At 46.9% G+C, this 12,629-nt stretch overlaps 1 protein-coding gene across 2 annotated transcripts in view; it reads left to right on the top strand.

Annotated features, from left to right (window-relative positions):
- The window catches only part of dnaaf9 (dynein axonemal assembly factor 9), a 95,125-nt gene that overhangs the window by 64,870 nt on the left and 17,626 nt on the right, over window positions 1–12,629 (top strand). For both annotated transcript variants that reach the window (XM_045723811.2, XM_045723810.2), the window contains exons 25-29: window positions 25–113; window positions 1,539–1,673; window positions 2,926–3,051; window positions 9,538–9,711; window positions 9,803–9,889. In XM_045723811.2, the coding sequence (XP_045579767.1) occupies window positions 25–113; window positions 1,539–1,673; window positions 2,926–3,051; window positions 9,538–9,711; window positions 9,803–9,889 (611 nt within the window). The remainder of the gene's footprint in view (window positions 1–24; window positions 114–1,538; window positions 1,674–2,925; window positions 3,052–9,537; window positions 9,712–9,802; window positions 9,890–12,629) is intronic.

The following is a 12,629-nucleotide window of genomic DNA, read 5'->3' as shown; positions in this document are numbered from 1 at the left end:
TCCTGTGTGTTTGTATGATAACAGGTGGTTATAACCATCATCTCTGGACTACCGGGCAGCCACAAGAACAGACTGGTTAACTTCCTGGTCCAGCTGAATAGAGAAGGAGGAAGGTGAGACAAGTCAATAGGAACTATAACTCTGACCCACTGTGGTGTTTAACTGTGCCGTTCCTGACTGTGGCGTTCCCGACTGTGGCGTTCCCGACTGTGGTGTTCCCGACTGTGGTGTTCCCGACTGTGGTGTCTAACTGTGGCGTTCCCGACTGTGGTGTTTAACTGTGGCATTCCCGACTCTGGCGTTCCCGACTGTGGCGTCCCCGACTGTGGTGTTTAACTGTGGTGTTCCTGACTGTGGTGTCTAACTGTGGTGTTCCTGACTGTGGTGTTCCCGACTGTGGTGTTCCCGACTGTGGTGTTCCCTACTGTGGCGTTCCCGACTGTGGCGTTCCCGACTGTGGTGTTCCCGTCTGTGGTGTTTAACTGTGGTGTTCCCGACTGTGGTGTCTAACTGTAGTATTCCCGACTGTGGTGTTCCCGACTGTGGTGTTCCCGACTGTGGTGTTCCCGACTGTGGTGTCTAACTGTGGTGTTCCTGACTGTGGTGTTCCCGACTGTGGTGTTCCCGACTGTGGTGTTCCCGACTGTGGTGTTCCCGACTGTGGCTTTCCCGACTGTGGCGTTCCCGTCTGTGGTGTTTAACTGTGGTGTTCCCGACTGTGGTGTCTAACTGTAGTGTTCCCGACTGTGGTGTTCCCGACTGTGGTGTTCCCGACTGTGGTGTTCCCGACTGTGGTGTCTAACTGTGGTGTTCCCGACTGTGGTGTTCCCGACTGTGGTGTTCCTGACTGGTGGCTTCCCGACTGTGGTGTTCCCGCGGGGACTGTGGTGTTCCCGACTGTGGTGTCTCGGGCCCGACTGTGGTGTTCCCGACTGTGGTGTCTAGACTGTGGTGTTCCCGACTGTGGTGTTCCCGACTGTGGTGTCTAACTGTGGTGTTCCCGACTGTGGTGTTCCCGACTGTGGTGTTCCTGACTGGTGTTCCCGACTGTGGTGTTCCTGACTGGTGTTCCCGACTGTGGTGTTCCCGACTGTGGTGTTTAACTGTGGTGTTCCTGACTGTGGTGTCTAACTGTGGTGTTCCTGACTTTGGTGTTCCTGACTTTGGTGTTCCTGACCGGGGTGTTCCTGACTGGGGTGTTCCTGACCGGGGTGTTCCTGACCGGGGTGTTCCTGACTGGGGTGTTCCTGACCGGGGTGTTCCTGACCGGGGTGTTCCCGACTGGGGTGTTCCCGTCTGTGGTGTTCCCGACTGTGGCGTTCCCGACTGTGGCGTTCCCGACTGTGGCGTTCCCGACTTTGTGTGTGTATATTCTACCAGGCGGGTTGTCTACCGTCCAGGTCCAGACTGCAGTGATGGTGTCTAACTGTAGTGTTTCTCCTGTGTGTGTTGATGTGTAGGCGGGTTGTCTACCGTCCAGGTCCAGACTGCAGTGATGGTGTCTAACTAGTGTTTCTCCTGTGTGTGTTGATGTGTAGGTGGGTGGTATACCGTCCAGGTCCAGACAGCAGTGATTGTTTCTCCACCTCCCACTTGCAGCGCTACCTGTCCTGCTTCCTGGAGACGCAGAGAGCACCTGGAGGGAAGCCTCGACTACTGCTGCTCACTCCTGGGTATGTACACATTAATCTGTGTACCGGTCTCTAAGATCATCTGTTATAGTAGCATGTAGTTACAGAAGTCAACCAGACAGACGTACCCTCCCCCGTTAGCTCTGTTATAGTAGCATGTAGTTACAGAAATCAACCAGACAGACGTACCCTCCGTTAGCTCTGTTATAGTAGCATGTAGTTACAGAAGTCAACCACACAGACATACCCTCCGTTAGCTCCGTTATAGTAGCGTGTAGTTACAGAAGTCAACCACACAGACATACCCTCCGTTAGCTCTGTTATAGTAGCATGTAGTTACAGAAGTCAACCAGACAGACATACCCTCCGTTAGCTCTGTTATAGTAGCATGTAGTTACAGAAATCAACCAGACAGACGTACTCTCCGTTAGCTCTGTTATAGTAGCATGTAGTTACAGAAGTCAACCACACAGACGTACCCTCCGTTAGCTCTGTTATAGTAACATGTAGTTACAGAAGTCAACCAGACAGACATACCCTCCGTTAGCTCTGTTATAGTAGCATGTAGTTACAGAAGTCAACCACACAGACATACCCTCCGTTAGCTCTGTTATAGTAGCATGTAGTTACAGAAGTCAACCACACAGACATACCCTCCGTTAGCTCTGTTATAGTAGCATGTAGTTACAGAAGTCAACCACACAGACATACCCTCCGTTAGCTCTGTTATAGTAGCATGTAGTTACAGAAGTCAACCACACAGACATACCCTCCGTTAGCTCTGTTATAGTAGCATGTAGTTACAGAAGTCAACCACACAGACATACCCTCCGTTAGCTCTGTTATAGTAGCATGTAGTTACAGAAGTCAACCACACAGACATACCCTCCGTTAGCTCTGTTATAGTAGCATGTAGTTACAGAAGTCAACCAGACAGACGTACCCTCCGTTAGCTCTGTTATAGTAGCATGTAGTTACAGAAGTCAACCACACAGACGTACCCTCCGTTAGCTCTGTTATAGTAGCATGTAGTTACAGAAGTCAACCAGACAGACATACCTTACATTAGCTGCTGGTGTCACTGATGATCTTTCTGTTTTATAATCCACTGGTTAAATCTCTTTTTCCTGTGTCTGTGTAGATGTATTAGACTTGACCCAGGCTTAACCCTGACTATCTCCCTGTCTCTGTCTCTAGATGTACAGATGTATTAGACGTGACCCAGGCGGTGCTGTCCAACCCAGATGCTGTGGTCCAGGCTTAACCCTGACTGTCTCTCTGTCTCTATCTCTAGATGTACAGATGTATTAGAAGTGGTCCAAGCGGTGCTGTCCCATCCAGATGCTGTGGTCCAGGCCTGTTTCACCATCGGGGCGGTCACAGCCTGTGTGGACCCTCTCAGCTCATACATGGAACACAGGTCAGGACACCTTCCACTGGTCACACCTACGGCTGTGGCGGACATTTTGTCAAGACAGTGATTGTCAAGCAAATAACTGCCGTTCTCACGGTAATTGACCGTTAATTAACATAAAAACATTTAGCATCTACTGGCTTCCACACACAGCCTACAAGCCACTGATGCAGACCTTTGAAACATCGACATTTTAAAAATTCAAAAAAATCCATTTAATATATCCTACACCTTCACAATAAACCCATTATTTATTTTAGACAGGTCTAAAGAACAGAATAGCATACTCTGAGTTGTCCTAATGTTAGGTCCTGATCTGGCTGTGCCATATGGCTGTGGGGCTACACTAGTTCATTTAGCAGGTCCTGATGTGCTGTGGGCTACACTAGTTAATTTAGCAGGTCCTGATGTGGCTGTGCCATATGGCTGTGGGGCGACACTAGTTCATTTAGCAGGTCCTGATGTGGCTGTGGGTGACACTAGTTAATTTAGCAGGTCCTGATGTGGCTGTGCCATATGGCTGTGGGCTACACTAGTTACTTTAGCAGGTCCTGATGTGGCTGTGCCATATGGCTGTGGGGCGACACTAGTTCATTTAGCAGGTCCTGATGTGGCTGTGGGCTACACTAGTTCATTTAGCAGGTCCTGATGTGGCTGTGGGGCTACACTAGTTCATTTAGCAGGTCCTGATGTGGCTGTGGGCTACACTAGTTCATTTTAGCAGGTCCTGATGTGGCTGTGGGGCTACACTAGTTCATTTAGCAGGTCCTGATGTGGCTGTGGGGCTACACTAGTTCATTTAGCAGGTCCTGATGTGGCTGTGGGGCTACACTAGTTCATTTAGCAGGTCCTGATGTGGCTGTGGGGCGACACTAGTTCATTTAGCAGGTCCTGATGTGGCTGTGGGCTACACTAGTTCATTTAGCAGGTCCTGATGTGGCTGTGGGCGACACTAGTTCATTTAGCAGGTCCTGATGTGGCTGTGGGGCGACACTAGTTAATTTAGCAGGTCCTGATGTGGCTGTGGGGCGACACTAGTTCATTTAGCAGGTCCTGATATGGCTGTGGACTACACTAGTTCATTTAGCAGGTCCTGATGTGGCTGTGGGCTACACTAGTTCATTTAGCAGGTCCTGATGTGGCTGTGGGGCGACACTAGTTAATTTAGCAGGTCCTGATGTGGCTGTGGGCGACACTAGTTCATTTAGCAGGTCCTGATGTGGCTGTGGGCTACACTAGTTCATTTAGCAGGTCCTGATGTGGCTGTGGGGCTACACTAGTTCATTTAGCAGGTCCTGATGTGGCTGTGGGCTACACTAGTTCATTTTAGCAGGTCCTGATGTGGCTGTGGGGCTACACTAGTTCATTTAGCAGGTCCTGATGTGGCTGTGGGGCGACACTAGTTAATTTAGCAGGTCCTGATGTGGCTGTGGGCGACACTAGTTCATTTAGCAGGTCCTGATGTGGCTGTGGACTACACTAGTTCATTTAGCAGGTCCTGATGTGGCTGTGGGGCGACACTAGTTCATTTAGCAGGTCCTGATGTGGCTGTGGGCGACACTAGTTCATTTAGCAGGTCCTGATGTGGCTGTGGACTACACTACTTCATTTAGCAGGTCCTGATGTGGCTGTGGGGCGACACTAGTTAATTTAGCAGGTCCTGATGTGGCTGTGGGCTACACTAGTTCATTTAGCAGGTCCTGATCTGGCTGTGGGTGACACTAGTTAATTTAGCAGGTCCTGATGTGGCTGTGCCATATGGCTGTGGGCTACACTAGTTCATTTAGCAGGTCCTGATGTGGCTGTGGACTACACTAGTTCATTTAGCAGGTCCTGATGTGGCTGTGGGTGACACTAGTTAATTTAGCAGGTCCTGATGTGGCTGTGCCATATGGCTGTGGGGCGACACTAGTTAATTTAGCAGGTCCTGATGTGGCTGTGGGCGACACTAGTTCATTTAGCAGGTCCTGATGTGGCTGTGGGCTACACTAGTTCATTTAGCAGGTCCTGATGTGGCTGTGGGCGACACTAGTTCATTTAGCAGGTCCTGATGTGGCTGTGGGGCGACACTAGTTAATTTAGCAGGTCCTGATGTGGCTGTGGGCTACACTAGTTCATTTAGCAGGTCCTGATGTGGCTGTGGGGCGACACTAGTTAATTTAGCAGGTCCTGATGTGGCTGTGGGCTACACTAGTTCATTTAGCAGGTCCTGATGTGGCTGTGGGCGACACTAGTTCATTTAGCAGGTCCTGATGTGGCTGTGGGCTACACTAGTTCATTTAGCAGGTCCTGATGTGGCTGTGGGCTGCACTAGTTCATTTAGCAGGTCCTGATGTGGCTGTGGGCTGCACTAGTTCATTTAGCAGGTCCTGATCTGGCTGTGGGCGACACTAGTTCATTTAGCAGGTCCTGATCTGGCTGTGGGCGACACTAGTTCATTTAGCAGGTCCTGATGTGGCTGTGGGCTACACTAGTTCATTTAGCAGGTCCTGATGTGGCTGTGGGCTACACTAGTTCATTTAGCAGGTCCTGATCTGGCTGTGGGCGACACTAGTTCATTTAGCAGGTCCTGATGTGGCTGTGCCATATGGCTGTGGGCTACACTAGTTACTTTAGCAGGTCCTGATGTGGCTGTGCCATATGGCTGTGGGGCGACACTAGTTCATTTAGCAGGTCCTGATGTGGCTGTGGGCTACACTAGTTCATTTAGCAGGTCCTGATGTGGCTGTGGGCTACACTAGTTCATTTAGCAGGTCCTGATGTGGCTGTGGGCTACACTAGTTCATTTAGCAGGTCCTGATCTGGCTGTGGGCGACACTAGTTCATTTAGCAGGTCCTGATGTGGCTGTGCCATATGGCTGTGGGCTACACTAGTTACTTTAGCAGGTCCTGATGTGGCTGTGCCATATGGCTGTGGGGCGACACTAGTTCATTTAGCAGGTCCTGATGTGGCTGTGGGCTACACTAGTTCATTTAGCAGGTCCTGATGTGGCTGTGGGGCTACACTAGTTCATTTAGCAGGTCCTGATGTGGCTGTGGGGCGACACTAGTTCATTTAGCAGGACCTGATGTGGCTGTGGGCGACACTAGTTCATTTAGCAGGTCCTGATGTGGCTGTGGGTGACACTAGTTCATTTAGCAGGTCCTGATGTGGCTGTGGACTACACTAGTTCATTTAGCAGGTCCTGATCTGGCTGTGGGCGACACTAATTCATTTAGCAGGTCCTGATGTGGCTGTGCCATATGGCTGTGGGCTACACTAGTTCATTTAGCAGGTCCTGATGTGGCTGTGGGCGACACTAGTTCATTTAGCAGGTCCTGATGTGGCTGTGGGCGACACTAGTTAATTTAGCAGGTCCTGATGTGGCTGTGCCATATGGCTGTGGGCTACACTAGTTAATTTAGCAGGTCCTGATGTGGCTGTGCCATATGGCTGTGGGGCGACACTAGTTCATTTAGCAGGTCCTGATGTGGCTGTGGGCGACACTAGTTCATTTAGCAGGTCCTGATGTGGCTGTGGGGCTACACTAGTTCATTTAGCTGGTCCTGATGTGGCTGTGGGCTACACTAGTTCATTTAGCAGACTAGATTTGCTAAGAATTCCGTGGCATTATTTTATTATTTTATAGTATAAATAATACAATGGAACAAAGCTGAATAAAATAGAAAGGATATTTTCTCCAAACGATTTGAGGGAGAGCGAACAGGCAGCTATTCTGTGTTGAGAGGTTAACAAAGAAACAGGTCCTCCTATATGCTTAATGTAGCGTTATTAATGTAACTTTAGTTGTTCTACCAATGTTGGTCTATATGTTTAGATGTTTAATACATTGTAAGGCTGCATGATGAGACTATAATGATGATTTGAACAAAGTAGCTTGAAATGCATGAGCTCTGCTTATTTAATTTTTTTTGCCAGGCTGTGCACACTTCATCAGTCTCTCATTCACAATTTGACAAGCACTTGATTATGGCTCGAATTTCACGGGGGCATCCCCTTTGCGACCGTAATGCACCCTAAAAAAATCAGGGATGCATCTGCGCGCGTCCTTATCCAATTCCGAGGTGCATATTAAAGATATTGGAAGAACTGTCCACATTTACTTTTCGTCAGCCAACAAGATGAGTAGGCCTAACGAACAGCGAAAGCATTAGCCTATGTCAATCTACTTTCCCCCATAGTACAAAAGTTGACCTATTCTGTGCAAGAAATAAATATTCCAGACATAGTCTGGGACAGTTGTGGGATGCGATAGATCCAAATTATTACAACCACTAGAATTTAAAAAATATAAGAAATTCTGCAATGTGGCTGACGCAACAGATCAGAACGTTTAGCTTAAAATGTGGATAAAGTATTAAGCTATTTCTTCACATTATATCCACAGCAATGCGCACACAGTAGTAGGCTATAAACGCAAATGTTCCATTAGCGGAAAACACCGTTATCAAAAGTGACCGCAAATGTGATTATGCATGTAATGGTTTTATTATAAAGGTGCATTTTAATGGTGAAAATGAACTTCCCCAACCTGGAAACTCACATGCTGCTTATGTATGTAGTTATGCACTACACTCCGTTGTAAAGCAGATTCATGTGCTTCATTTTAAGAAGTTATTTGGCCACTTTAGTTTATCAAAACATATAGGCCTATGGCCTAGATGACGTGAGTTGTGATACTAACCTTATTAAAACATATAGGACTATGGGCTAGGCTACATGAGGTGTGATACTAACCTTATCAAAACATATAGGCCTATGGCCTAGGCTATTTGAGGTGTGCGACTATGATTCGAAAAAGTCGCAAACAAAAGGGCGTTGTTTCTTGCTGGGCATCATTCACAAGTGATAATATATAACTCACAAGTGGTAGGCTAATATTGTCACCCATCAGACTGTTCTTGATTTAATATTGTCTTGACATGTACAAAATACTATATGTGTGAAATTTGTTTTGATTTAGAATGGACCATTATCATGTACCTGTATCGAAACGGGCAGCGGGAAAAAATATATGTCATCTATGCACTTAAATAGCAAATGGAGGATGTTTTCTCTTGGTTCATTTTCAGCCAGGTAGGCTATACTCCTGTTGTAAAGAGAAGCAATGTGCTTAATATTAGGAATGTTGAGAAATAAATATAGTAGGCTATAGAAAGCTGATGGGATCCTCCTCTTTTTAATAGAGGCCATCACTCTGTTTTCTAGTGCAATTGCATAGCCTATAGAAATGTTGTGCAACATGAGCTCATGGGCTCTCATGAAGTGTTTGATTAGATTTTAGATTCACCCCATCTCACCTCTCCTCTCCACCTCACCCCATCTCACCTCTCCTCTCCACCTCACCCCATCTCACCTCTCCTCTCCACCTCACCCCATCTCTCCTCTCCATCTCACCCCACCTCTCCTCTCCACCTCACCCCATCTCTCCTCTCCATCTCACCTCACCCCATCTCTCCTCTCCTCTCCACCTCACCCCATCTCACCTCTCCTCTCCACCTCACCCCATCTCGCCTCTCCTCTCCACCTCACCCCATCTCACCTCTCCTCTTCTCTCTACCTCACCCCATCTCACCTCTCCACCTCACCTCACCTCACCTCTCCACCTCACCTCACCTCACCTCTTCTCTCCACCTCACCCCATCTCACCTCTCCTCTCCACCTCACCCCATCTCACCTCTCCTCTCCACCTCACCCCATCTCACCTCTCCTCTCCACCTCACCTCACCCCATCTCACCTCTCCACCTCACCTCACCCCATCTCACCTCTCCTCACCCCTCATACAGCCTCCAACAGCCATACAGGTGCCACATAGCATGACTCAGCGATCAGTCTAAAAAAAGAGAACCACTCAAAATAAACAAAGTTATGACTAGCTACTGTTCCCTGAAGGAGGGAAATGAGTTACAACACACTATGGGGAGTCACACTCTCGCAACTTCTGTTGAATCTACAATCAATACTGACGAGGCCAATGACATCCACACCTCACGGAAGCCCCGCCTTCCACAGGTGATAAGATGGAGGCTCGGATTCAGTCCTTAAATTTCTAAAAGATGGCGCCGTACTGCATGGCTGCCATTTTGCATACTCCAACCCAATTATTATTTAACTAAATTAATCCGCTATCATTTCTTATAACCATTATAACCGATCCGCAAGGCAATCAAAGAAGCGAAATGTCGTTATAGGGACAAAGTGGAGTCGCAATTCAACGGCTCAGACACGAGACCTATCTGGCAGGGTCTACAGGCAATTACGGACTACAAAGAAGAAAACCAGCCACGTCATGGACACCGACGTATTTCTTCCAGACAAACTAAACACCTTCTTTGCCCGCTTTGAGGATAATACAGCGCCACCGACGCGGCCCGCTAACAAGGACTGCGGGCCCCCACTCTCCTTCTCTGAGCTAAACCCCTCTGTACCATAACTGATGATATTAAAGTGAGGTAGCCGTTCTGAGTGTATATCCGATTCTACTTTATAGATTTGTCTTCCCGAAGCTGGTGGAGCAGTGCAGCCAAGGTATAGTGAGTACGGTCGTCTTCACTGGACTGACAGCAGAACAGAAGAACCCTCTCCTCCAAACCGTACAGCAGCTGATCCGGTCAGCAAATCCCAACGCTGTCTTCATCCTGGCAGAGAGAGGAGCTGTTACCAGGTAGATTAGACTAATGGAGTCTCATTTCTGTCTTAATCTTTCAGTAATTTTCATGGTTCCTTGCGTAACAATGCATCATTCTCTTCTATAGGAATGAGGATGTGAAGATGATTTTGTCTGAGAGCAGCTTCTCTGAGGCTCAGATGATGAGAGCACGCTACCTGCTCTACCCTGGCTGGTAAGATGATCTCTCCCTCTCTCCTCCACCTCTTTCTCTCTTATCCTTCCCCTCTCTCTCCTTCCCCTCTATCCTCTCCCCTCCAACTCTCTCTCCTTCCCCTTGATCTCTCCTCTCCCTCACTTCCACCTCTCTCCTCTCCTTCTCCCCTCTCTCCTCTCCTTCTCTCCTCTCCATTTATTTGTTTTATATTTATTTGACCTACAGTGGCTTGTGAAAAGATTCATCCCCCTTGGCATTTTTCCTATTTTGTTGCCTTACAACATGGAATAAAACATTTTGTGGGGTTTGTATCATTTGATTTACACAACACTTTGAAGGTGCAAAATATGTTTTTTTGTGAAAGAAACATGAAATAATACCAAAAATACAGAGAACTTGAGCGTGCATAACTATTCACCCCCCCAAAGTCAATACTTTATAGAGCCACCTTTTGCAGCAATTACAGCTGCAAGTCTCTTGGGGTATGTCTCTATAAGCTTGGCACATCTAGCCACTGGGATTTTTGCCCATTCTTCAAGGCAAAACTGCTCCAGCTTCTTCAAGTTGGATGGGTTCCGTTGGTGTACAGCAATCTTTAAGTCATACCACAGATTCTCAATTGGATTGAGGTCTGGGCTTTGACTAGGCCATTCCAAGACATTAAAATGTTTCCCCTTAAAAAACTCAAGTGTTGCTTTAGCAGTATGCTTAGGGTCATTGTCCTGCTGGAAGGTGAACCTCCGTCCCAGTCTAAAATCTCTGGAAAATTGAAACAAGTTTCCCTGAAGAATTTCTGTGTATTTAGCGCCATCCATCATTCCTTCAATTCTGACCAGTTTTCCAGTCCCTGTCGATGGAAAAACATCCCCACAGCATGGGATGGTGTTCTCGGGGTGATGAGAGGTGTTGGGTTTGCGCCAGACTTCCTTGATGGCCAAAAAGCTCAATTTTAGTCTCATCTGACCAGAGTACCTTCTTCCATATGTTTGGGGAGTCTCCCACGTTTGCTTATTATTTTCTTTAAGCAATGGCTTTTTTTGGCCACTCTTCCGTAAATCCCAGCTCTATGGAGTGCACGGCTTAAAGTGGTCCTATCGATATATACTCCAATCTCCAATGTGGAGCTTTTCAGCTCCTTCAGGGTTATCTTTGGTCTCTTTGTTGCCTCTCTGATTAATGCCCTCCTTGCCTGGTCCGTGAGTTTTGGTGGGCGGCCCTCTCTTGGCAGGTTTGTTGTGGTGCCATATTCTTTCCATTTTTTAATAATGGATTTAATGGTGCTCTGTGGGATGTTCAAAGTTTCGGATATTTTTTTATAACCCAACCCTGATCTATACTTCTCCACAACTTTGTCCCTGGCCTTTTTGGAGAGCTCCTTGGTCTTCATGGTGCCACTTGCTTGGTGGTGCCCCTTGTTTAGTGGTGTTGCAGACTAAGGGCCTTCAGAACAGGTGTATATATACTGAGATCATGTGACAGATCATGTGACACTTAGATTGCACACAGGTGGACTTTATTTAACTAATTATGTGACTTCTGAAGGTAATTGGTTGCACCAGATCTTATTTAGGGGCTTCATAGCAAAGGGGGTGAATACATATGCACGCACCACTTTTCCGTTTTTTATTTTTTAGAATTTATTGAAACAAGTCATTTTTTTTTCATTTCATTTCACCAATTTGGACTATTTTGTGTATGTCCATTACATGAAATGAAAATAAAAATCAATTTAAATTACGGGTTGAAATGCAACAAAATAGGAAAATGCCAAGGGGAATGAATACTTTTGCAAGGCATTGTAGACATATTGCGATCTAGGTCTTTTTTCCAAATGTGCCCTGTATAATACAATATATACAGTGCATTCGTAAAGTATTCAGACCCCTTGACTTTTTCCGAAAAATGTACGTTACAGCCTTATTCTAAAATGTATACAATTATGTTTTCCTCATCTATCTACAAACAATACCCCATAATGACAAAGCGAAAACAGGTTTTTCGAAATGTATTAAAAATAAAAAACAAACACCTTATTTACATAAGTATTCAGACCCTTTGCTATGAGACTAGAAATTGAGCTCAGGTGCATCCTGTTTCCGTTGATCATCCTTGAGATGTTTCTATGACTTGATTGTAGTTCACCTGTTGTATATACAATTGATTGGACATGATTTGATCATCCTTGTTTTGTAGGGTATTTTTTTTTACCCCTTTTTCTCCCCAATTTCATGGTATCCAATTGGTAGTTACAGTCTTGTCCCATCGCTGCAACTCCCCTGCGGACCTGGGAGAGGCGAAGGTCGAGAGCCATGCGTCCTCCAAAACACGTGCCTGCTAAGTTGCACTTCTTCTTGACACACTGCTCACTTAACCTGGAAGCCAGCCGCACCAATGTGTCGGGAAAAAGACACAGTACAGCTGGCGACCGAAGTCAGCATGCATGCACCTGGCCTGCCACGGGAGTCGCTAGAGCACGATGGGACAAGGAAATCCCAGGCCGGCCAAACCCTTAGACCGCTGCGCCACTCCGGAGGTATTGATCATCCTTGAGATGTGTCTACAACTTGATTGGAGTACACCTGTGGTAAATTCAATTAATTGGACATGATATGGGAAGGCACACACCTGTCTATATAAGGTCCCACAGTTGACAGTGCATGTCAGAGCAAAAACCAAACCATGAAGTCAAAGGAATTGTCCGTAGAGCTCCGAGACAGGATTGTTTCAAGACTCTTCCTAGAGCTGACTCACCAAGACT

Source organism: Salmo salar, chromosome 09, assembly GCF_965601325.2.
Source record: "Salmo salar chromosome 09, fSalSal1, whole genome shotgun sequence".
NCBI lineage: Eukaryota > Metazoa > Chordata > Actinopteri > Salmoniformes > Salmonidae > Salmo > Salmo salar.
This window is presented reverse-complemented; position numbering and strand designations above follow the sequence as displayed.